General features: G+C 47.2%; 1 protein-coding gene across 2 annotated transcripts in view; it reads right to left on the reverse strand.

The window, feature by feature from the left end:
• The window catches only part of MGAT4B (alpha-1,3-mannosyl-glycoprotein 4-beta-N-acetylglucosaminyltransferase B), a 51,786-nt gene extending 31,580 nt beyond the window's left edge, over window positions 1-20,206 (reverse strand). For both annotated transcript variants that reach the window (XM_042790221.1, XM_042790220.1), the window contains exon 1: window positions 20,004-20,206. In XM_042790221.1, the coding sequence (XP_042646155.1) occupies window positions 20,004-20,100 (97 nt within the window). In that variant the 5' untranslated portion in view covers window positions 20,101-20,206. The remainder of the gene's footprint in view (window positions 1-20,003) is intronic.
• Between the last annotated feature and the right edge of the window lie 6,078 nt (window positions 20,207-26,284).

A 26,284-nucleotide genomic window follows, 5' to 3' on the forward strand; every position in this document is an offset into this window, starting at 1 on the left:
AATGGAATACAAAGACATTTCCATAGGGCACAGTGAGCCATACAATTTGTGCTGTACTTGGACTTTGTAAATCAAAATCCAAGTGACGTTTACAGCACTGTAGTTGTTCCTTAAACTTTATTTTTCTTTACTGCGTGCATTTTATGCCTTCAGTGAGCTGCAGTGTAAAGCTCTCTGCTTTCCATCAGTCACACAGAAAGTTGGCACAGCCTGATTGTGCAAACCAGCCTCACGCCCACGTTATCTGCATTAAGAGCATCCACAAATTTGTGTAATACCCAGCATTATAGAAATGGATTTCCAACCAAAAGATCAGTTGGCAGGATTAAACAAGTAGAAAAGCACATGCACATAAAAAATCAGGAGGTCTGCACATGAGCTAATGGAGCAAGCAGAAAATAACTGGGCATGCTCCCTGGGCTCGGGACCGCTTCCTTTACGACAGACAGTAATGTCTCATTACGGGAGAAACAAATACAATAAAGATGAATATTCCATCATCCCCTGGCTACATTTTAAGTGTTAAGCCAATACAAATTCTGAGGTTATATTTCACAAAAACAGCTACTCAAAAAAACCTGCTGGCAGTGCAAAGCAAATTTCATTTGAAAGATAAATCCTACATTCTTCATAGGCAGATGTGAAAATATATCAGACTTTATCGTAACAGCCCCTCCCAGGACCAAAAGAAGCTACAGAGTAAATTTACAACAAAAGAAGTTGTTTCTTGTGCCCTTCTCCTATATTGCTTAACCCAATACAGAAAAAATTACTAGCAAACCAGCAGTTACTGCATCTTATAAATAGACACTACACACCTTCCCAGCGCTGTGGTACTCTGCAAAGTCAATATGGAATCAACCCAGCACTTGGGATCATCAGTAAAACACTTGGATGGTACAACTACATGGATGCTGCAATTACTGTCATTACAAAATGACCATTCAGTTCCACTTCTCCACTGAGACAAGACTGTACCAACCCTCTGCTAACAAACACAGCCTTGTTGGGGTGTCTGGGCACGAAAGCGCCTGACATCAGCCAGCGGCTGCCAGGAGAAGATTGCTGGCAATTTAAGGACATGCTTAATGCTGAGCTGCACCAGGACACCACAGCATCCCGTTTCTAGCTGATAAAAGGGCAAGCTCAATTCACCTCCACAATTTCATGAGAACTACTACAAGCTGATACATAAAATGGACTTAAAGCTGACCTTTGGTGCAGGATTATAAATCTGGATCACCCTTGTCTTCCCTCCCGCAGCAAAAACAGGGGGGAAGATCCAGGACATCACACAGAAGAGCAATCATCCATCTCGTACCAGGATGGGGCAGGGAGCAAAGGAGGAAGCATCTTTAATCAAATTATGCTCCGGGGCCCCCAGTGTAAGAGACATGGGATCTCCTTGAGCAGGTCCAGAGGCCACAAAGATGCTCAGGGGACTGGAGCATCTCCCTTATGAGAACAGGCTGAGACAGTTGGGGTTGCTCAACCTGGAGAAGAGATGGTTCCAGGGAGACCTTAGAGCAGGTTCCAGTGCTTAAAGGGGGTACAGGGAAGGTGAGGAGGGACTCTTGGTCAGGGGGTGGGGATAGGGTGAGGGGTAACTGTTTTAAACTGAAAGAGGGTAGATTTAGATTAGATATAAAGAAGAAACTATTTACTGTGAGTGTGATGAAACACTGGCCCAGGGTGCCCAGAGAAGCTGTGGCTGCCCCCTCCCTGGAAGGGTTCAAGGCCAGGTTGGACGGGGCTTGGAGTGATCTGCTGTCCCTGCCCTTGACAGGGTTTGGAGCTAGATGATCTTTAAGGTCCCTTTCAACCCAAACCATTCTATGATTTTATGAAATCCCAGCTTGGTCTGAGCTAGCCGATCCCTGCAAAGATCAACCCTTGGTTGCTTCCCCCAAACAAACAAAACCCTCTACGTGTGCAGAAGGTGTTGGAAATAGAATGCAGGCAGACATGCACTGTACTGAGGAGTGTGCTGAATGCTTAAAGATTAAAACCTGTGGCTCTACTCAGTTCTTCACCTGCAGTTCTCACCTACCCCCATGGCTGGGAAAGGAAAGGATTCAGGGTTGGGACTGTGGTGACAGGAGCTGGAATTGTCCCAGGCAGCAGTGACACCAGAGGACTGAGGGTGGCTTCCTGTCTTGTGCCTCTTGCAATCTCAAGAACATTTTTCTGGATTAAAAATATTTTTAATTAGGACTAAATCATTAATTATGATTAGTAACTTTAGCTTTAAAAGAGGTATGAAGCAGCCTAAATCTAAATAAAATCTGGTATGCTTGGCAAAGCTTTCCTGCTACCTAAACCAAGGCAGGAATAAGCTCGGTGATGAGCTCTGAGGTGCAACAGAGCTGTGCATGGGTGGCAGCTTCTGAGATTCATGTCTTTGGCCAAATCCTGACTGCAAACTCCAGAAATCCTGCTGGCCAAAAGTCCCTCGGATTCAAACACTGGAAGCAAACCTGCACCAAGAAACAGCTGTTTCTGCAGGTAGTAGCTTGGAAGAAGAGTTTAGGCTTTTGGGATTGCTTTTTTTTTTTTTTTTTTTTTTTAAATTGGTTTACCATATATTTATTCCATCTATAGTCTCCCCTTGTCTTGCATCTCCATTCTGAATTATTTATCATCAGGTATCACATTCATTTGCATACTTTATAAGGTGCAAAACAAATGATTAGTCATTACATATTAGACTTTCCCAAACCATCTGTGCCAGACTCTGCAGCAGTTTTGGTTTGGTTTTCTCTAATACTTGGGGGGGGGGAAATTCCAAGGGGAGAGAATATTGGATTTGCTGGAAACACACAGCAAAACAGTCCACATGCTTGCTGATAGCAAAGCCTTATTACTCTGTTATAGCCGTGCTCCACAAGGAACACACAGACTATCATCTTTGGCGTAATTTAACCTGTGATACAAATTGCAAGCAGTATTATTTCAAAGACCTTTATTTATTGATTAGAAACAAAGTCCTTATCCTCTTCCTGCTCCCTCCTTGAGTCGTGCTGATTGCACACAATAGAGAGCTATCACTTAAAGAGCCAATTAAGTCAACTTCTGAAAGGTAATTGAATAGCTGAAATTCTCAGTGCAATATTGTACTGCATTATCTTGATTGCAATGAAGAAATAACAAAGCAGTCAGAGCAACAAATATTAGAGAATGAGGCATTTGCTATAGGTAGGAATACTGAAATGGATGGTCCCATTACCAGAAAAAAAAAAAAGACGATTATTTTCTTTCTGTGGTTACTTCTAACCCTTGCTAGAGGTGTGAGAAGGAAAAAAACCCAAACAAACAAACAACTTAAGTCTTGTTTATATTCTGCACTTTGCAGGATTTTGTGCAGGATCGGCTGAGCTGCTGACTGGGCACAGAGAACAGTGCTGGCCACGGTCACCCCAGAGCACCCCATCCCATGAGGGAACCCAACATCTGGGTATCCCATACTCAACCAAAAGCTTTGATTAAAGCATTTATTGGGGCTGGACCTCACCTGTACCTTCTGTATGGATTCAGCCACACCTGACAGGAGTTCACACTACCCTCTGGCAGAGTCACCAACAGACCTTCTCTCTTCTGCCCTCCTGACTACTTTCAAAAGTACCTGGAGGATTTTAGATCACCTCTGGGACTTCCATACCATGGTCCAATTGGGCTAAAGCGAGACTAGGAGTTTGAAACCTGTTGTGAAGAAGGACATAGCTTCAGTCCCTTAAAACCCCAATCTTAAACAACAACAACAACAAAAAAAAAAAAAAACAAACAAACAAAAAAAGGGGTGTTGGGGGGAGAGAAAGTGATTGTAAGCCTGCCAATACTCAGAAGTTATATGAAATCACTCATTTAAATGCAGTAAAAAAAAAAAAACAAAAACAAAACAAACAAAACAAAAAAAAACCCACCACATCACAAACCGAGAGCAGAATCCTCACGAATTTGAAGATTGGAAGACACTGGCTTGTATATGGTCAAAATTCACCATCAATTTTTGAGGAACTACTCAAAGTCACAACACTTGCGCTATAAAGCAGTTACACAAGCACATAAAATGAAAGCTTTTTCCAAAGTAGAAAAGAGGCACCACATACCATAAAAATCTCCCTTTTCCTTCCTGTGCCAACAGCAGACTCTGGTGTGACCCCACTACCCCTGCCCTCCTGCCCCTTCACCTGCCCAGGTCTCCACAGCAGCAGAACCAATCGACCCAGCCCAACCTCTGCACAAGTTAATGGCTAACTGCTGCTTTCCTGGAGCTGCTTCTGCACCATCAGCCTCTCCACATGTCTATTTTGTCTAGCACTGGAGTCTTACTGTAAAACATACAGCTGAGCAGGGTGAGATGCTGCAGTGTGGATGCCTTCTCCAGCTGTCCTCCCAGCAGCTACCGCAGCGCTCGAGGTCCCTGTCCTGAGCCCCCCAGACTTTCCAGCCCAGTACAAGTGCAGATCTCTTAGAGCAACCCAATAAATGCCATTCCTCTGCTAGCAAATGTGCCAGCAGAAAAATGCAAACCCATCCTTCTGTAGACATGGCTTCTGTGGTCGAGGGGCAACAGGAGGGATGGTCAGAGGGAGGTTTCAAAGGGATTTATGCACCTTGCAGGTTGGGACCCCCTCCTGTGCCTTCATTTTCCACCTGTGAAATGGGCTGAATGATACCTAGCCAACTCTGTAGAGGGCTTTGCTTTTAATCAATTCACTTCCATGTCTAGAAGTCTGGTGCCACCACACTCACCCTGCTGCTCCGGGGCCTCAGGAGCTATCTGTCTGAACCAAAATGTCCATTAGTCCATCAGGAATTTGTCAGTAGCATGTAACTAACCTCTCAAATATGTGTGGTACCAATGTTTGCCACTGTGCACCAGAGATACGGCATTAGCACACACCACGGAATCCTGCTCAAACTTCTGCCCTACTAATTTTTGTCAGTTGCTCCTCAGTTTATTTTGCAATTATCTCTGCAATTCCCACTGAAAGTCTTGACACAATTTGAAGAACTTGAACAATTTTTTTCAAACTTAAACGGTCCTTATCCAAAAGAAGCCAGAAGGAAGCCTAGGTACTCAAATATATTCTAAGAGTCCTGGTCCTCAGACAACACTCCATAAAATGAGACTTAGTTTTTCTTAATTCAGCAGACAAAGCTCATCAAATACAGCAAAGCACCGGCCTCTCCCTGGTCATACTATACTTGAGACTTGTTCTATCTTTTCAAAAGCTCTTTTCAGTTACACAACCAAAAAAAATCTGTAAGGACTATATCTAGAACAGCTCTAAAAATTTGTCATACTTCCCCTGAGAGCTTACATCAACACATTGGATGGAGGAGCCAAGAGAACAAATATTTCATGGACCTGTACATAAATATTGTCCTGACACAGATGCACCATGAATACAATTACAACCTCACATCAATTACTAGTACACTCCAGAAACACCGTTTGTAGAAGACAAATAAATAAACAAACGTACATAAGCTTGAAATAAGAAATTATTTGACATTCTAGCAAGCCGCTTCACCTTATAATCATTATTTCCTGAGACACATTGTGCTGGTTCGTATTCCAATAACACATTCGTGTAACTGCACAGGTACAAGGGAAGCGTACAAATCATGTCTCGCAAAACAACTGTTGGCAAAGAGCAGGATTTGTATATTCATTGCTCACCACTGAACAGTTACATACATTTTAATTCTGACCTCAAACACAATTTGGACCACAGCAGATGTTTCCTATAGCGCAGGCTTCCTTTGGATGAGAGTTAATTCAGTTTGAACATAGCAGCAATGAAGAAAGGGATTTAAACATTTTCTGCTTATCCTCCAAGCTTAAAACTGCAGAGGTAAAAACGGGGGAGTACTAAAGCAAGCAGCTAAACTTGCCCCTCCCAGCCTCGGCTCTGAATTTAGACCAGCTCAGTAAGCCTGTGCTTTCCCTGTCACCCAGGTCTCCCTGCTCTGTGACACCAGCCTGTGTCGAAAATAAATTAAATTATTTTAATGAGGTTCTTCTGAATGCACACTGATGTAACCGAGAGGAGAATATGCCTCTTGTTTTAGGCTGGTTAATTTTCATCAAAAAAAAGGGGGCATGCTCCTCTGCAAAATTCCTCCTCCTTCTCTCCCCCTGTTACCCTCGGCAGCCTCCTCCTGTTCCTCCACATTAATAAGCAGATCGTTATTTCACCAGCCGCAATCAAAACCTTCCATAAGAGAAGATCCAATTGCAATTTTACATTCACATAGTTGCCCATACTGAAGAGCCCTGAAATGCTCTTAATGAGTTGTACGCACAGGGATCGTCTCTTCACCTATCAACGGAATGGGCTTGGGAAGCGACAGCTGCTGATATAGCACACATGCAGCAGAGTAGTGTAAGCGGAAAAGAAATATTATAAATAATTGAAATCACAGTAAGAAATGTAGGCAGAGCAGGGGGAAAGAGGGCAACTCAGAGGATGCTAGCAGCAGAAGAGATAAGGACTTCTCCTGGAAGCCAAACTAGAGTGCACGTACAAATAAATCCACACCTCTTCACCTATGTGCTACGCCACACAACAGCAAACAAAACAAGTTCTTGACCTTTTCTGCACTGTTTGGCAATTCAACTTTTACCCATCCGCAAGCCCTCTTTTGCCAACATCTTCCCCCCTCCTCCTCTCCACCGAATCCCTAAGCCTGATGCGAACAACCCCCATGCTCATCCCCAGCACTTCAGCAATCTTGGTCACCAAAGGATGCTGGATTTTAAATGATGTGGTATTTAAATGGCCAATTCTGCCATTGATGACTGTGTCACCTACACAGACTCACTTCTCCTGGCCCAGGCTTTCACGGTGAAGCTATGTGGAAGCTCCCCCATGCACCCAGCAAGTTCAGGGCACACCAGAGAGGATCCTGCTCTCAGCTGGGGCTTCTGAGCACCATAGGGTCACCATCAGGGGTAGCTGCAGAAACGAACACCTTTGGTTTGCAGACTTTAAGAAAAATTAACCAGCGCTCTGGAACAACAAAGGAGTGACTTGAACAATGCACAGAGAACTCTGCAGACATCCAGAATAACACCATTTCTCTCTGGGTACAACTCATCAAGCAGGAGATGGCAGGAGATAGTTTATTATGCTCTATGGAGGTAACACTTGGCACAACAGCTCCAGGTACCACTTCATCGCAGCACAGGGTTAAGCAAAGCAGACTTCAACTAGCAACTCAGTTAACCAGACAACTTTAACAAGTAGCAAGTAATGAGATTTCTTAGCAAGTGGTTCATTCAAAGGGCATGCAGTGATATCAAGAACCAGGAAAAAATCCCCATTAAGATCTCTGTGGAAGTCAAGAGCATGTAGGAGGGCCGGTTTTCTCAGAGATAAGATGGATATCTTGCCTTACACAGCAATTGATTGATTTTTAAGGGTCAACTGCCAGACCTCATCAGAATCTTCCTGCAGATTGTCAGCGGTTTTAGGGCAAAAGCCTGTGCCAGGCACCACTGTTAAATTCCAGTCCAGCTCCTAGAGCCACAGGTCTAGTAACTGCAACCGGGGGTAAAGAAACCTTGATACTAACTCTTTTGGGTGAACAATTCAGTTTGAGAGCTGCTGTTCAAGAAGCATGGCATCAAGATAAAAGGCGACCACATTTCTTAAATGTGATTAGTTTCTTAAAGAGCCTTTCAGAGGCAGCAAGGATCCCACATACCTCTTCTCTACACACAGCCCTACTAGGCAAATACCTTCTCTGGATATGCCTAATTACATATCAGACCCTCTTGCAAGCTACCTGTCCCAAATCCAAGACTGGCACGGGAGGGCTGTGCTTCACATGCCTCTAAGGACATCCTCCAGTTGGGACAGGCAAGTGACAGCTCACGGTGGTATGAACAGCAAATCTGGTGTCAAGAGCAACTTCCAGCCCACAGCAAAAATAGACATACCAACTCCTTGGATTTCGGCACAAGATTGGCCCTTCTAACCTCTCAGTGCCACATGATGGAGACTGGAAACCCAAGTTCACCTTGGACAGGACAGCATTTCTTGTTTGACTTCACATTAAAAGCAAGGAAGCCCTTCTATACTTCCAAAAGACATCTGAACCTTAACTATACTGCCACATCAGCAAGAAAAGATGGGAAACTTGTGATTCGAGAGGGTCTATTGCTGAGAAACTACATTTGGGCACTCTATGCAGTGAATGATGGAGTGTTGCCCTGAGAAGACAGCCATGCACATCATCTGTCCTCCAGTGTGCAAAGGGATGATGCTGACTGCCCATCCTCCTCTTCCAGATGGAGGACAGCTCATGGGAAGCCGTCTCAGCTGAAGTCCCCAGACCTGGCTCCCGTTGTTGGATGCACAGCCTGGCTCACCGAGGGATGCTGCAGCCGGTTCAGGCACGCCTCGGTCTGCTTAGCGTGAGGCTGGAGAGAAATGGCTCACTGACAGCTGGCAAACGCAGCTGCCTGCAGCTGATGGGGGATAATGAAGAACCAGCTGCCTCTTAGATGTGTGTTTCTGTCGCCCATACCTCCAAACAGCAGATTTCCTCTGACCACAGGGTCGGAGTGAACAGAGGTCTCGTAACAGAGGTCTTTAGTGCTGTTAACTGATCCGACCCCATCGAAATGTCATGGTTGCTGTCTATACAAAACTGTTCCTTTCTCTTCCTGCCATCCTCCACTTCATCCATGGGGCATCCACTAGGTTCAAACACAAAGGCAGCAAAGAGCCTACAACAAGAGCCTCATTAACTGACTCTGCAACTGGGTTTGTTTTGGAGCACAGTGCCGTCCCCCGCACTGCAAAGCAGAGCTCTTGCTGGGGGAAAAAAATGGATCAAATTAAAAAATATCTTGCATACGTTAATATTGCAAGCAGTGCTTCCATAAGACTTAAAACAACAGCATTACCAGCTGTAAAAGGGAAAAAAAACCCCACGAATTCTCCCAAAACTGCGGACCAAATGAAAAAAGAAAAGGATGAAGGAGGTTTCAAATCTGCCCTGGAGAGAATGTGTGTCACAGCTGTAACCTGCTGCAGGGAGGGGGAAAAAAGGAAACAGGATAGCAGAGACCAGAAATCTGATTTATTAGGACCAACCAGGTAGATAAAAGATAGATGATCACCAAGCAATGATGGCTATTTTGGAATCAGCTAACTTCTGAAAATGTCTAGTCAGCTTTAGCATTTCATACACATGAAATTAGTGTCCACACAAGAGTACTCTCCTGAAAGGACAGGATTTAATGCAGCTGAGATAATTATCTAGATCCTTCTTTATCCCATTAGTGGTTTTCATTCGCATCCTGGAACGCCATAAGCGGATTGTTCAAGAATTATTTGCCATCCGCTGTTTCAATCCCGATTGGAATTATCTTTATGCCTCGGTACGAAGAAAAGAGATTACATCCCTGCCCAGGCTTGCTGCAATGCCCACTTTTCTGAGGTTCCTTTTATCATTTTCATTCTATAAGGTGATGAAAAGAACCAGAGAACAATTGTCACGGACATGATTTTGCCCTCTCCTCCTCTTTCTTCCCCACACGTGCATTTGGGACAAGGTGGAGATGCTCTTCCCACCACATGCCCTGCAGGAGATGCACCACTACACCTGCACAGAGATGAAGCTCAATGAGACTGAGTCATCAAATTACCCAGGACAGGATCCAAAAATGGTCCCAGCTTCCTTTTGTGCCACGCTCCACTAATAAAAGAACAAGGATGAAACTGTTAAAACCAATTAAACAAATCGTTTGATGCAAGAGAAAGAAGTGGGATTCACTGTGCTAGAGATCCCAGGGGTGTGTGCTAAACGCCGCATTTCGTGCTCTCTAGTAATATATGTCACTATTCAAGCTCCGATGGAGATAAAGCCAACATCAGCCAAACAGCCAACACAATCCCTTGCTTCAAGGCCTAAAACAACAAGACAAAACTCCCCTCCCAGCCACTCTAACCACTTGCCAGGTTCTGTATTAATGAAAGAATTACATCTCCTTCCAGGTATGGTGACAACACAGCTCATCTTCCCGTGGGCATCCATGAGTCTGACCAACAGTGAGTAAAGATGCTTGGACAACACAAAAACTATCACTCCTCCTTATAAGGAGGTATGTGTTCAGACACGACATGAATAGGGATGCATGTACTTCTTAAAAAAGCATGCTTTACCGCTGTGTAATGAGATCTGTAGGAGAGTTATCTTTATAAACAAGTTATTAAAAGGGGGAGGAGGGACACAATAATAGCAGGTGCCAATTACTCAGCTCCCAGCAGAGACTTTCCAATTTCTCACCTTCCCCCAAAGCAAGATGTGCCGCTGTACGGCAGCACATTTACTTGCAAGCAAATGTGCTTTACTTGCCTTCTTGGAGTATTGCTTGTCTCCCACAAAACAAAGCTGCATTGCCGCTGTGCAACTGGAGAGGGGCAGCCCGCTTCCCCACCAACCCTGCACCAGGCTTGAGACCAATACGGCATGAAATTAATTTGGAAAGAGTGAAAGAGCAGAACGTAAATAAAATTATCTTTTCATTTGACTCCAGAATCTGGCCACTCCTCCCGCCAACAGGAACATCAAATTTGTGAGCTAACTGCAACAGCCAGGTTTGCATCTCTGCAAATATCTGCTTAGTTTCAGGAACAAAATGCCAGTAACAATTTTGTTATTTTAAGACGGTGGCATAGCTTCAGATAGTAAATGTCCACATTGCAACTGGAGCTGTCAGAGAGATTCCATCCTTTGAGGCAAGTACACCAAGGTAATGATTAATATTACAAAAGTAATCTGAGCTTTTAAAATCACTATTTCCAAAATCAGCAAATAATTACCAAGGTCCTCAGCAATCAATACCCAAGATAAGTAGACAATTAAATTGCAAAAGAAACAGAAGAAAGTAGTTAATATTTGCCAAACACAAGCCAAATACAGTTTTTCATGGTAACCAAATACTTCCAGTAAATAGATATTTTAGCTCACTGGAGAGGCACTTTCAGAAAGTAATAAATTAATCTAATAAAACAGACAGACAGGGTGGAACCAGACATTAACGAAACACAAACTGATCTATACAGAGCCAACCCACAATCCATGTCCTAATTATTCTCATCCACCATTCCGGGCACTTACCTCCCCCACCCAGGTCAGCTCTTTAGCTCGAGGAAAATACATGTTTCAGGCAGATTCACTGGCACAACACAGCAGAGAATTTCAGCCATCAAATGACAAAGTTGGTGCTCAGCTAGAATCTGCATTTCCATTTATTTTTTTTTTCTAAATACCTCTCGCTCCTCAGAGTCAGCAAATTAATCTGCTTTTAAAGATGTTTCTTGCCTTGCCTTGAATTTAGTTTAAGCTCCATCCACAAGACGCGGGATGAGCCCTCGCTGCGTGGCAGCACCAGCCGCCCACGCGCGATGCCCGTGCAAGTGTCCCCACGGCACGGCCCCACTCTGGAACTGGGAGGGTTTGTCCTGGGGGGCTGCGCCCTGACTCGCCATCACTCCTGGGACCCGGTGGGACCCAAAGCAACCCCTGACACTCAGTGCAAGGACCAGCACCACCTCCTCCCTGGGCAGCCCAACCTTTACTAGCTTCTACCCAAAATCAGTGCTTGGAGTTAATGAAGCCACACTATTAGGTGAGCATATGGTAAAGTTCCTCAAATGGTGGATAACTTGAATGGGACAAGATTAAGAGAGGGAGAGATGTGTGGGAAGATGTCCATCCTGGTCATTTTCTGAAACATCAAAGGAAGGGAGGAAACTGAGGGAAATGAAAGACAAAGAGAAAAGATATCAAAGCTAGATCTGGAGAGAGCACAATGAGACATGGCACGAGAAAGGAATAGTTAAAACACAAAAGGCAAGATCAAACAAAAGCAAAAGATCACAGTCTGGGCACAGAGAGGAGGGAGGGGAGACAACCACACCACTTTTGCCAGTATTAACTGAATAATTCATCTGACAGGTACTTGTTGGTGGCAGTGGTTAAGTCTGAGTGTCCAACACCGTCCAGGTCCATCCATGCACCAGGCAACTCATGGGATCAAATAGTGTTCTTGCTCTTCACATCCAGCGTGGACATGCCATGGAGACACTGCACAGCAGTTCCACTCTCCTAAGCTCCCATTTTGGGGGGAGGAATACAGTAATTTCATCCTCACCCAGAAAACTTCTCCATCTTCTTCTGCCTGAAGTTGTTGGTACTGGCAGGGTTAGTGTTGCTATCACGCATCCAAAGAATAGGTTATACAAACATGCAGTGCTATTATACATATCTTAAGTAGCTCATATCGTAGTATTGGAAGTGTTTCTTTGATTATTTACAAGGACTTTTGAAGGCTAAACAACTTTTTTGGTACCACAGACCTCCTCTCTAAGCCATAATATTCCTCAGACCAGTGACAATACAGAGGATTTATTGCAGTGTATGTACAAGCTGTGAGTGACAAAAAAGGGTCTCCAGGTTAAACCTTATTTCCAGAAAGTTCTCGCTATCACAGAGAGAGAAGAAAAACCTGTGCGCTATAAGGCAGTCTTGAAAATGCGATCAGGATGGTCTAAAAACTCACAGAGCAATAGGTGGGGACCAGCTAGCAGCACTGACACAAGTCAACGCTGTGCTCTTTGCCCACGTCAGCATCCATCCCATGACCAACAAGTCCTAAACCACCAGTGTGACAATAATACTTACAAGTAAATGGACACTGCAACTCAAGAAAACTCGTAATGAAAATAAAAGACAGGTGGAGATTAATTTTCACACAGAAGCTTCTTTAAAGCCTAACAATTTACATTTTAATACTACTGCTGTCCACTTTAACACAAGCGGAAATGAAAACACCTTGCACAAACATGTCTAGTCACTTCAAAATACAGATTAACCTTTAGGTAAGTATTTATCCTGTATGTAGCACAAGAGGGCAGAGATATTTAAATATTAGGGGAGTCACTCCAAGGCAGGGGCAGGCAGGAGGGAAGATGGAGTTACGGAGCCATCGCTGTGAATCAGAGATGAGTCCATGCTAATGCACAGACCCTGGAGACTCAAATGTGACTTGACACCGGGACAAAAACAGAAGAAGCAGCAGCCAGTGCCACAATTAATGCAAAAGAGATGATTTAAAACAGAAATCTGCCCCTCCCAGATTTTCTTGCTTTGCAAGAGAAGCCTAACGTGAGCTCAGAAACAATCTCAAGGGCATCGCTGAATAAAAAGCGCCCTACACTTCAAATAAAAAAGGCAGAAAAGACGCATTTCCCTCCGTCAAAAACAACAATCCTCTCCCTGAATCAGGAAGCTGTTATGCAGATGCTTGATCAGCACTCCTCAGAAAGCCTCTCCTCCTAAGAGCATTAACCTGCCAGCCCCCACTGAAGCCCTTTGTTTATTTTCATAGTTTCCACAGTCCTTTAATTTGACCAGTGACTTCTGCCGCTGCAGCAGCCCTGTTCACCCACCGAGCCCCGCCGATCTCTTGGGCTTTGTCTCATGAAAAACAAAATGTCAACATTAGAATTGGCACGATAACGATATGGAAAATCTTCAAGTGAAACACAAAAAGCTTTGTCTTCAAATGCTTTTAGGCAGGTGGCTCAGCCCCACCTCGCACAGGTTTTCTGCAAAGCACCGGGTGGCTGTGGATGGGTGTTTGTTTGTGTTTCTTTACACCATGAACTGAGAAATTGGTACTTTGGGGACTGGTTTGGGTTTTGTGAGGAGGGAGAACTACAGGTAACTCAAGCCCACCTGCAGTAGCCTGCTAGCAGCCTTGTCCAATCTATCACTAAAGCAATTTCTCCACCACTTAGCAGGCTTCAAAGCTTTCTGGAGATGACTGGCAGCTTCACTTAAACCAGCCAGCTATAGATGTGTTTTACATTAAACACTAAGTGAATAATCAATGAACATTCAGGATATAAGCACAAATCAATGATTTGTTTTGGATGAATCAAAGGGAATCACAAATTAGAAACGGATTTGCTCTGTAACAGAAGTAAACCAAGAGAAGCACTTGACTGTAATTGGGTGTGTATGTGTTAACCTCCTCTGCCTGTTCCTTTCCTACACACTGACACAGACCCCACTGTCACAGAAGAGTGGCTGTGTCCTCCAAACCCCTGTGACAAGAGATGTCACGGTCCCCAGAGAGCAGATGGGACCTGAAGCATGAAACCAGCCAAGTGACTTTCCCAAGACTGGGAGGGATACGGCATGGCAGGGACCCAAATCCAAGTCTCCACTTCCAGCAACTTCAATTCCATCACACAACTGCAACTCATCACTGGAGCAGCAGTGGGACATGGGCAAGCACACAGGCAGTACAAGAAACCAGCTTCAAGACCTAACAAAACCAGCGAAGAAATAATACCAGAAATACAGGCGACTCCAGACAATGAAAGACTTATTTCAATAAATGCATATCAACAGATTGTATGGTGTCCCTTGCACTTGGGATGAATTTGGGCAAATCATATGCAGGATAATTTTACAAATGCAGGTGCATTCCAGCCACCAGTTCCACATAACACCTTCTGAGCACCACACAGACCAAGTAAAGGCTTTCAGAAATGCACCTGCATATCTTTTTATTCACTATGCCTTGTAATAATAGACTGCTAAGCTCCATGGTTCCTCAATCAGGTCCCTGACTGCACCTCCTCAGCCATTAGAAGCACACGCTGGGTCTGCTGCCGGCATCTCTTCTCCTGGTAAATGCTTCCACGGATCGCAGTGAAAGGAGCCCAGCTCAGACCAGAAATTTCACTCACACCAGTCCAACCACAGCTTGTGCCCAGGACTTCAAAGAAACTACAAAAACCTGAAGTCAAGCCAGTGCAGGTAACTGAAATGAAAAAGCAGCGTGAAACCCTGCATGCCGCAAGATTCGGCTCGTATTTAGCGGTATCACAAGCTTTGACTCTGCCGCTTCTAGAGCGGATTAGCGTTCACGGCTTTTATGCATTATATAAGACGACTTTGTAAACACGCTCAGAGGAACATCCCTCCAGGACAAAGTCTGCTTCCCACAAAGGACACCCCGAGCAAGTGGAGCATCCCGCCATGTGTGGCACCGAACAAGCAGTATTTCTTTAGGGAGGTGCTGCCGGAGCCTGCCCCGCCGCAACGGGCACCGGAGTGACGTCCACGCTGCAGCTGCTGCCCCGCGATCACCGACACCCCAGCACCCCGCTCCCCACCACGGGCGCGGGTCAAGAGGGAGACCCCGTGCTCACACCTGCACCGGGACACCCACCCGGGATGCGAGTGGGGAGCCCTTCGAGGAGCCTGCGCGCATCTATTCCAAAGCGCCTTCACAGCGCCCGCGGGAAAAACAGTTCCCAGGGGGTGAGTGTCCGAAATACCGCACAATCAAAACCAATCTGAAGGGCGTGAAGCCACCGTACAAAGAGCAACCCCACTTTGCAGGCAAATCTACAGGTGCAGAGGTGCCTGCAGTTTGGGGTTTTATTATGGAAACCTGGAGCTGGCTGGTGCTGAGTAACTACAAATTGTTAAAATTTGAGGGGGAAAAAAACCTGTCAGGGGAGGCCTGCACCAGCAGCATGGGTACGGAACTCGTGCTAAGCTACGCAGCCATACCCTGGAAGTGCAATCCCAACCTCAAAACGCAGCATTTCCAAGGGGCAGCACATCAGGAGTCTCCTAAAAGGCTCACACAATGTTTAGAATTTCCTATTCGATAAAAAAAAAAAAAAAAAAAAAAACACAAAACAAACACACACTTAAAAACCAAATAACCGGTAGTATTTATGGCTCTGGGGTAAGCTGCAAGAGGCAAAGAGAAGGGCTGAAAAAACAGTATGTGGTTGGTCAGTCAGTCCAGACGAGAAAAAACATTATGGATGAGAACTGAACAGTTTTCATCATTGGAAAGAAAAAGATTCACAACAATTTAATTGCAGGTAGGTTAAAATTTGTTCACCTTTGTCCCATCTGCACCTGTGACTTATCTAAAGTCATGAAAGCTTCTTGGTTTTATTAGGCCCTCAGTGAAACACCCCCTGTAATCCCCACATCGGGCACGCTAATGCCTGAGCCTGCCTGTGCCTTCCCAAAGGCTTGATCCTCAGACTGCAGGTCACCCTCCAGTTAAACCCTGCAGGTCCACCTGATGACAACAGGTTACAGAAGAGCTTCTTCCACAGCAGTTGTTGGTTTTTGTAAGTTTAACCGTACTTAAAATCAGCAAACAGAGAATATTAAACTTTGGCCAAGACACCCACCACCACGATGCACAGCACGTGGTCCACCTCCAAACCACCCCGTGATGCTGGACATCAGCCACCTGGGTGACTGGTTGTGCTATTTGAGGCTGCCCTTCTCTTCCTACACCATCAGACTATTTCAAACCTCATTTATAATTGGAAAGGGGCAGCATCTGTTTTTGCAGACCATGAGGTCAAAACTTCACTAATAACCACAGCACAGCAAAACATCATTAGTGGGTAAACAAACACTGCATTGGTCACAGAAAAGCAGCTCTAGAGCTGTTTTAACCTGGTTTATTTTCTTTAAACTAATTGTTTTGTCCTCCCAACACAGAGTGGGAAGACAAGAAGGCTCTGCAATGCTTTACATGTCTTTTAATATAGTTTTATTCCCTATCAGAGGCAATGTGGACACCTTGCCAGCCTCCTCAAGAATGCAACAACATGAGCAGCTCAGGATCACCAGGAATTCTCTGCAGCCACTCACAGGGAACGGCTGATGTGACACAGGACTGGCAAATGCAAAACCTGTCTTTGAAAAATAAGGGGATGGGGATAAGGAGGATGCAGGAAATTACAGAATAATCACCTTAGCTTCAGTTGAAGTGCTTAGAAGACAAAGAGAACTTGAGTAAGAACTAACCTCTGTTTATCAAGAACAACTCACATCAAATCTATCGTATTTCTTTCTGTGACTGTGTGCCAGGACTTGTAGGAAGGGGAGAAGAAACAAAGATTTCATAGTGTCTCACGGGACACCCCCATGACACAGCTAGGGACACAGGGGCTGGACTGAGCCACCTGAAGGTGAGTGCACCACTGCTGAGAAGACCAGCAGTGAAGTGGTCGTTGTTCTTTGTGCACAGACTGGGAGGACCTTACCAAAGTGGGTTCCAGAAAAACCCATCCCAGATCTAATACCACGTGGTGTTTTCATCTACAACTCGGCCGATGGCAGAGAAAACATGCTGACTGCCTCTGACCCCAAGCTGAGAGGGACTGCAAGCAAGGAGGAGGACAAAATCAGAATTCAAAACAATCCTGACACTTTAGAAGAAGCAGTCTGAAAAAAAAAAAAAAGGATGCAGTTCAAAAAGGACAAGCATGAGGTAATGTGATTTGGTAAGAATAATTAGCCAAGCAAATACAAAATGAGGAACGAAAAGCGGGAAAAATTCTGGAGAAGAGTGGCTGAAGGGTCAGTGGGATAAAAAAAAATTGAACACAAGTAGCCTGTGGCAAAAGTAAAAAGCAAACACACTGGGATGTATAAACAGAATCATCGTATGTAAAAGGCCTGAAGTAATTCCTTATTCTTCTGAGCAAAAATAAGGCAGCGACTTCAATCCTGTACTGCAGGTTAAGCATCACTCTTCATGAAAGATGACAGTCCAGAAGAGAGTAACAAGATCAACTGCAGACCAAGAATACGTGACCAAAAAAATGATCAAAGGAACCAGTGTGGTTTAATCTATATTAGCAGGGACTAAGTCAAGACACAGTAGCAACTTCTAAATATCTAACAGGCTCCTGCAAAGAAGGAAGGAAAGAAATTTTCTGCCTGTGCCCAATAAATGGAGAAAGAGCAACAATCACAAAACCAAACTAAAGGAAAAGATATTTCTCTTCAGATCGTAAGAAAAACCTAATGGCAGGGCTGCTAAATGTCAGACAGATTGTCCGGGGAGCTTAGGCATCACTGTCATCAGAGGTTTTTAAGAATGAATATGATAAACATCTGTCAGGAAGGGCTTGGTTATCACTGATCCTGTGTAAGGACAGGAGCTGGACTGAGTGACCCCTCAAGGTCTTCTCCAGCTCTGCACTGAGTAATGGCCTGATACGTAAATGACCATAATAGCCGGAAACCTGCTGTGCTGACACAGCCTGACCTGCGTTATTTGTGACCTGTCATGGTGATTGCTGTTTGCAAGCAACAATCTGTTGCTGTCAGAGGTAAACCCGTATCCCAGGAAGGGTCCTACCAAGAAGGACAGGGACAGCGGTGCCCAAGGTTGTTATTTTGGCATATGAATGCACAATGGGAAATGTACTTGTTAAAAAATAAAAGTGAGTCAAAGGACGACACAGTCCAGATGGCACAGACTACCTAGCAGGGTTGGCTGCCCTGCTTCAGAAACCAGGAGTGACTGCTCAGTGCCCGTGCAGCTCTGCACACTGGTTTCACTTCATTTCTGGGAGGGAACTACGAGCAGAGCAACTGTTCAGAGGTAACCACAAGAAAGCAGCTCTCAGAGTGCTCTTCTGCCCCTCCACAACTTCCTACAGTCTAGCATTTCTGGCTGAAAGCACATATAACACCTGGTTTGTCCAGCTGAAAATCCCACCAGCAGAAGCTAACCGATCCACCGGCAGTACCCCTGCGTTAAAAAAGCTCATCACCCAAACCTTTGCAAGGAGGCAGCTCTGGTGGGATTAAAACCACATTAGCAGCACATCAGGAGAGCCCTTCAGCTGAAGAACAAGAGAGAGGAGCCCAAGCAGCCGCAGCTGCCAGGAGATGACATGTCCCAGGCACTCCTGCCCTGCTGCCAGGGCTGAGTGGGCACCTACATGAACTCACATCATCCTGCCTATTGGGGCCAAAAAACAGTCCCGCAGTGCTGCCTCAGCCCTGACACCAGCCTTGCACCACGCACAAGCTGCACCTTGTGATTGTGCGTGGTGTATGGCAGGATTGCAAAGCCACCGAGTCACGTCTTACGCTCAGCAAAAGCCGCTTCTCACCTGTAGCGGGGAGAGATGCTAATAGGGTGAGTGGGAAGAGAGGGTCAAGGGCTGAATGGCCAGACCGCTCATCTTTAACAACCTCTAAAATTGCAGGAACGGGAAGAGCTGAGTGACTAGCATGGACATGAGAGGTTGCACACCCATACATGAGACAAATCCACAATTCAGAAGCAACTACCAGAAATGTCCTCCAGGCCAGGATAAGTCTGGTGTGCTGCTTTAGTGAGCGACAAGACGGGGAGAAGCAACTATTATGTTGTCAGGAAAAACTGGTGGTGAGCATCTCTGTGACACCTGCACGGGGCTCCCCCGCGGCCTCGGCGGGATGGGGCCCTGCACCCCTGCTTTACAGCCGCCTGCTCGGGGCAAAGCCAGCACCGAGGTGTAAGCGCTGGAGGCGGCAGCCCTCGCACCCATCCCACGTGCACTTCAGTTCCGGGGCTCAGCACTGAGCGGCAAGAGCCATGTGTGGTGTGGGGAGGGCTGGGCTACCCGGATCTCCCCCTCACCTTCAGCTTGCCCAGAGACCCCCTTCCAGCAAGCAAGGGCTCCCCCCAGTTGCTCAACCCGCGGGGTTTGCATTGTCCACGAGGGTTTTCACCATAAACACGGGGGTGCAACGAAGCACATCGCCGGAGCGAGGCCTAACGCACCCCAACTCGGATGACAGCCCATCCGTCACCTCGCAGCCCCCCGACCCTCTGTGGGTGCTCCCGGGGACGAGTAGGGACGCCTGGCCCCTCCCGCCCTGCTGGGCACGTCCGCGGCGGGGGTCCCGTGGGTCACGGTCCCGCGGGGGCCGGGGGGTGCTGCGGGGCCAGGGGAGCACAGGACCCTGCCGGGTCCGGATCCCAGAGGCTACAGCCGGATCCTCCCGCTCAGGACCCCCCGGGTCCCGCAGGATGGGGAGCAGGGGGTGGAGGGGGGGGGCGCTCCGCATCCTGCCGGGCCCGACTCTGGGAGCACACCCTCCCCCCCGCCCCGCTGCAGCCGAGCCCCCCTTACCTTTGTGCCCGCCGAAGGCGCCGTACCAGGACAGGGAGAGCAGGGCGCACAGGCAGCCGAGCAGCAGCGTGAGCGCCGTGCCGCTGCGGAGCCTCATCGCCTCCTCGCCGGCGGGGGCGGCCGCATGTCCCGGGCGGGGCGCGGCGCGGCCTCGGTGGCCCCGGGGACCCCGGCGAGCGCGGAGCGGAGCGGAGCGGGGCGGACCGGCCGCACGCAGCGCCCGCGCCGGGCCGCGCCGGGCGGGGCGGGGCCGGGGGGCGGGGGCGGGGGCCGGGGGCGGGGCCGAGGGGGCGGGGCCGAAGGGGCGGGGCGGTGGCGAGCGGAGGGCGCCCCCGTGCGGGGGAGTGAGGGGCGGCGGCAGAGCGGGGGCGCGTGGGCGTGGGCGCACCCGTGGCTGCACAGACCCACGCAACCCACCCGTAGATATGCACGTGTCTGTGTGGGCACAGGCGTGTGCTCAAGGGTGCGTGGATGCGCCTGTATGAACAAGCCAAGTGCGTAGGTATGTCCATTAATACATGTAACCCATGAACGCGCACGTGTGTCCGCATGTGCATGCACATGCACACACGTGTGTGCACGTGTGGATGTGCGTGTGCATGCACTCGTGTGTGTGTGTGCGCATGTGTACACGTGTGTGTGCATGCACATGTGGTCACGCGTGTGCGTTCATGGGTTACATGTATTAATGGACATACCTACGCACTTGGCTTGTTCATACAGGCGCATCCACGCACCCTTGAGCACGTGCCTGTGCCCACACAGACACATGTATATCTACGGGTGGCTGTGTGGGTCTGTGCATGCACGTGTGTGTGCATGCCTGGGCCCATATGTGTGTGCACGTGTGTGTCTGGGTCCATATGTCTCTGTGCATGTGTGCACGTGTGTGTCTGGGTCCGTGTGTGTGTGTGTGCGCCTGGGCCCACGTGTGTCTGTGTGTCCATATGTCCGTGTGGGTGTGCACACACGGTCCCTCGCCCGGCCCCGCGTGTTTGCAGCTCTGTGTGCCAGGCTGTGTGGAAACGACTCAACGCTTGGACTGCGCCCGGGTGCCGATGGACGGAGGGGGGTGCTCAGCCCCCCTGGATGGGGTGTCCCCACAGATGGGGGTGCACCACGGGGGGGGTGCAGGACAAGGTTGGGGTGCAGCAGCCCCCGTAGCTGTGCCGTGCGTATTTGCTGCTGTTTCTGCAGAAGCGTTCCGTCTTGGTTAAGGAAACAGTGTCTAATGTTTACTGAATGAAAAGTAATGCCAGATGAAAATAGCAAATGGAAGCTGCTGCCCCGGGGGGACATCATCGCTCGTCCAAAGGACCCGGCATTCAGGGGTTATGGCCTCAAGCTGTTTGCCTGGATGAAGGACAGGAGAAATCAGATTTTAAAATTATTTTGCTCATGTTTTCTTCTGTTGATGGGTCTGGCTTTATTTCATTATAGACCAGGAGGAGCTGTGCAGTGAGGTCGGGTTCGAAATGCCGAGTTTACACGCCTCCACCGCCTGAACTTGCTTTTGCGGTTGTTTGTGAGGTCAAACAGGAGGCGGCAGCTCGTGTGCCCCATATGTGGGTACATAATTCCTCCAGCTAAAGTTGTCATCTTCCATTCCCTGGAGCTCTTTTAGTGAGTAAATATTTCTCAGACGTGTAAATATTGTAGGACTGGCTTCCAGCGATCCAAGTCTGTTGTTTGAAATGTTTGGATCAATTAGTAATGTAAAGCGAAGCGTGTGCCTGTGCCAGAGGCAGGAGCGGCGACGCAGGCGCTCGGCGATGCTCAGCTGCAGCCTCGCAGCCGGGTTCCATGGGCTCCACGGGCATTTCTCCTCCCGGCAGCACTCCAGCCAATGTGGGAATCCTTTTGAAATGGGGAAACCCAGCAAACGGGCCCTCCGGCCTCCACTCCGTTTCCTTCTGGAAAGGCGAGAGGTGAAGGGAGCTCAGCATCCAGGGCGGGCACAGGGGCTGCCTCGGGGTGCTCTGGGCGATATGTGTGTCTTGTTGAAAGTCATAAATGTGTATGAGGAAAAGCGTGGGATGTCGTTTCTGCAGGAGATGGTCTTGTCTACCTGTGTCCTTGGACTCTTCTCTAGTTTATAAAATTAACCACATTTTTCAAGTCTTGAAATGGCCTCTCCTGGTGATTAGAAAATCCAGGAAGGAAATCAGCAGAGGGAGCCCTTTGGACGGCACCAAAAGTTTCTGCCTCTGCTGCCAGAAGCTGGCGAGGAGCTGCAGGGCCCCAGCGCAGACCACCGTTGCTCACACCGAGCACATCCCTGAGTAGGGAAATGCACTGAATATCACTCTTGGGAATACTGAAAAACATCCAGCGGAGGGAGGCTGGATCCGTGCATCCTCGCCTGGATTTTGCAAGGCCCTGCCCAAGCGACCGTCATCTGCAACCCCAGCATGTCCCGTGTCCCTGAGCAGCCCCGGAGCACTTGATCAGCTCCATGGAGAGCAGCCATGAACCCAGGCTCACACCCCGACCCCAGCACACCCACCTGTAACTCACTCAGCTGCAGATAAAGCCTCAACCACATCAGCAACAGCATTTTCACCATCAGAGCAAATAAAACAAACCCCAGAAGCTCAGTCCCACCCAGGCTTGCTTTCTCGCCTTAAACCTACGTGTTAAACCCAGGAGCCAACAGAGGGTTCACATGAATTAACGGCAAAAACTTTCCAGAGGTGACAGACAGCTAAGAGCTGCCTGTGGGAAAGGCGTGTGAAGTCCTACTGCCGTGACAGAGTTTAGAGAAATAACATGACACATTTTAGTGCATTAGATGTTGGCTGGTTATTTTCAGATGTGCAAAATGCTCTGACTGCTTGGGATATGTGGTGTGTCTGCAGCGGAAGAGAACGGAGTAACATTAATAATTTCTCCAAGACAATTAATTAGACTCTTTCCCAAGGATAAGGCTTAATCTGATTTCTACCGTTATACTTCGTCTTCATAAAAGTCTGAAGAAATTAATAAGCTTTATACCACCTTCACATGACAAAAACCTTGGGCTCTCTTGGAAAAAAATGAGGGACTAAGAAAAATTGCCAGCACTTGTGATTTTTATATCAGACCTGCAAAGTTCCCTTTTATTCTTGTAGTTCCTCCCTCTTCTCCCAGTTTTGGCTTTTATTCTGTTTTTAACAAGCAAGTTTTGAGCCTTGGTTCTTTTGCAGAGTAAAGTTTAGAATATGAACTGCAGAGATTCAAAACCCCAGCAGCAAATAAACAAAGTGAAGATTTTTTTTTTTTAAGGTCATCTCATGATCTTTGAGCAGTTGATGTTGGCAATACTGAGCACGCTGCAGAAATGAGGACCTTCCATGGAAAGCACTCCAATAGCAATCCACAGGTCCTGAGGCCATTACAAAAATTAGAAAGAGGAAACATTTATTAGATCTAAATAGAAAAATGCAATTAATATTTATAGCTGATTTATCTTGCTCTCTAGAGAGTTTGACTCTGGAGTTTGGCCCATCTGTGGGAAGGTCAGGCTCAGTCCTTCTGGGGCTGCTTGCTTTAAGCAAAGAGCACTTGTTTTTCTCATAAAACAAAGTAACTTAATTTACTATGTGTTTTACAGGTTGCTGTATTCAAACATCACCAGGGCTTGCTTCACTGCAGCACAAATGTTTCCAAATTCTTAGCTATGAGAGATGAAGATCACAACAGATTGCTTACCCTCGATGTGTTCACACGCTGATGCTTTAATTCAGGGGAAAAGCTACAACTCAGGTTCTCAAAGCAACACACCCCGAGCAATTTGTGTACATTGCAAAAAGTTCCCTCTCACCTTTGGGAACGAGAAATCCTTACATATCTGTATGACACCCTGAGTGCGCTTGTACTTTGTGCCTGCTCTCCACCCATTTTCCCTATCTGCTCCTCTGTCTCAATGAAAACACTGTCCCAGAGTTTTCTGCTGTTAAGTTTCATGTCACACTAATGAGCAATGATGTTGAGCCTGTGTAAACAGCGGATGTGGCAGAGCTAACCTTCAGAAGGACTCAACTTCAAAAATGAGACAGCAGAAAAAAAAGCTCTCGGCTTTCCTTTCTGCCTGCGCCACTGAGGAGGGAGGGTTTCTGCTTCGGAGGCGGCAAACAGCATTTTCGCTGGGCTGGTGGAGGAGGGAAGCTGTCACAGGACCCGGCTGAGTCACCGGTGTCTGACCCGACGCGTCCGGAGGATCCTGCACCTCTCCAGAAGCCTCTGGAAGGAGCGTGTGGCACCTGGTTCAGCCTGGTGAGAACCTGCCCACTGCGGCTCTGTGCTGTCTCTCCATCACTGCACATTGTCCTGCCAGAGCCGAGGAGTGCACAGGGGCCAAACCTTCCTCCCCTTCACCAGGAGTGCCAGGGCAGTGATGGGGGCCTCAGGCTGGAGTGATGATTTGGGGAAGAATTCCCTCTGGAAAATTATCAGCAGCATCTGTTGTGGTTTGCAACCAAGGAAAAGACTGGAGACAGCCCCCCTCCCTCCCCCCATCCCCATCCCACCCGGTCTTTACTGTGAGCATGAAAAGTTTGGACACAATGAGTATTTCTGGTGTTCGTGCCCTCAGAGCAAGAACCTCACCAAATATTTTTAAACACTTCCCAGCAGAAGGTGGGCGTAGAGAGAAAGCAGAGTGCTGCATGGATGCTAACTGCTCCTTTTCAAGCCTTTCCTCTGTTGAAATTTTAAACTTGAACAGCTTTTTTTCCCCATTCCCTTTGCTACATCCATCTGCAAAACTGGCTGCTCAGCAGCTAGGGCTGAGAAACCTCTTTTTGGGCCAGGGTGCAGTGATGCTATGGGATTCCTAAACAGCCATAAGAAAACATCCGCACAGCCAGTGCTGCATGCCGAGAATGCCAAAACTCGGATCATCTAGCAAACAGAGGGAAAAACATCTCGAGTTAATATATGTGGGAACACAGCACAGCTCCTCACACAGCCTCTCCAGGGGGCTGAGAAACTGCCCGCAGCCACAACCCAGGGCTGGGGGCAATAGGAACAGCTGGGAGAGCGAGGTCTGAGGTCTGCGCCGGAGAAGGTCTCGCTGGGAGGAAATCCCCAACCTCGAGGAGGAGGAGGGGACGACTCAGTGAGTCACCTCTGTCCCGTGATCGGTGAGCTAAGCTAAGAAGAGCAGGCTGGTGAAAGCCTTGTTTTCCTTATGTTTTGTAAAAGTGCATGATGTCATGACCAGAAAGCTGCGCGTGACTCAGCATGCCCCACCAGGAGAAGGGAAATTCCCTTTGGCTTTTGGCCCCTTTCATATTTGCCAACTGGATTAAAGTTCACACAGAGGAAAACTTAGATTTCTGGTTTTAATTTGGTGAATCGCCTGATAATTACAAATGCATCAATTAATCTGGAGACACAACTGGCTTGAAAAGACCTGGTAACTTGAGGACAAGACTCTGTGCCTCAAAGAGCCAGGCAGTGATGGTGAGGGGAGTAGGAATTGGTCCTGCCTGGGATGGCAGCAACTTAGTGCCTGAGGAATGAATGTGTTGGGGCTGGGTCCCAAAATACAAGTCTTTGGCTCTATAAATGAGACCAAAAGTGGCCATTGGTGTCCTCAGAAATAGGGCACAAGATGGGCGTGCTGGAGGTGATGCTTGCCAAGGCAGATACAACACTGTCAGTGTCCTGTACTGCATGCCCTGCTACTGCCAGTCCCAGTTCTGATTTTATGGAAAAAAAAAAAAAAAATCATTGACATCTAGGCAGCAACTTTCACTGACATTTTCAGAAATAAGGATACACACATCAAAGAGGCAAAAGGGCAGGAGAGTGAAATACACCTTTGCTGCATGCCCAAGCCTTTCAATATCTTGTGCTGTAAAACCTGGTGAATCATTCCCTGCACAGCACTATTCATGCTTAAACCTCAATCTGCTTATGTTTAAACTTTAACTCAACACTTCATGGTGGAATAGTGGCTGTGTCATACCTAGAAATCAAAATTCCTAGACAACTTTTAAAGTAAAAAAGGGCAACCCTTCCTACTGTAAATACTGTTTTCCAGAAAACTGTCATGATTTCAAAATTGTCACACATATGCCAAAAATGTATCTATACGAAAGGCCAAGTGTTTTAACATACATGTGTTAGGTCAAGAAATAAATTACTTCCCCACTGTGGAAATTAAAATTTATCCTTCTCTTGATTGCAGAAGATGATAAATCATGACAGTTTCTCCTAACTTTTTATTATCTTAGACCAAGAGATACATCACTAAGAGTCAAGCGTGGTCAGGCCCTTGGGTGAGAGGAAATTAA

The sequence above is a fragment of the Tyto alba genome, unplaced genomic scaffold (assembly GCF_018691265.1).
Source record: "Tyto alba isolate M040663 unplaced genomic scaffold, T.alba_DEE_v4.0 Super-Scaffold_17, whole genome shotgun sequence".
Classification (NCBI taxonomy): Eukaryota; Metazoa; Chordata; class Aves; order Strigiformes; family Tytonidae; genus Tyto; species Tyto alba.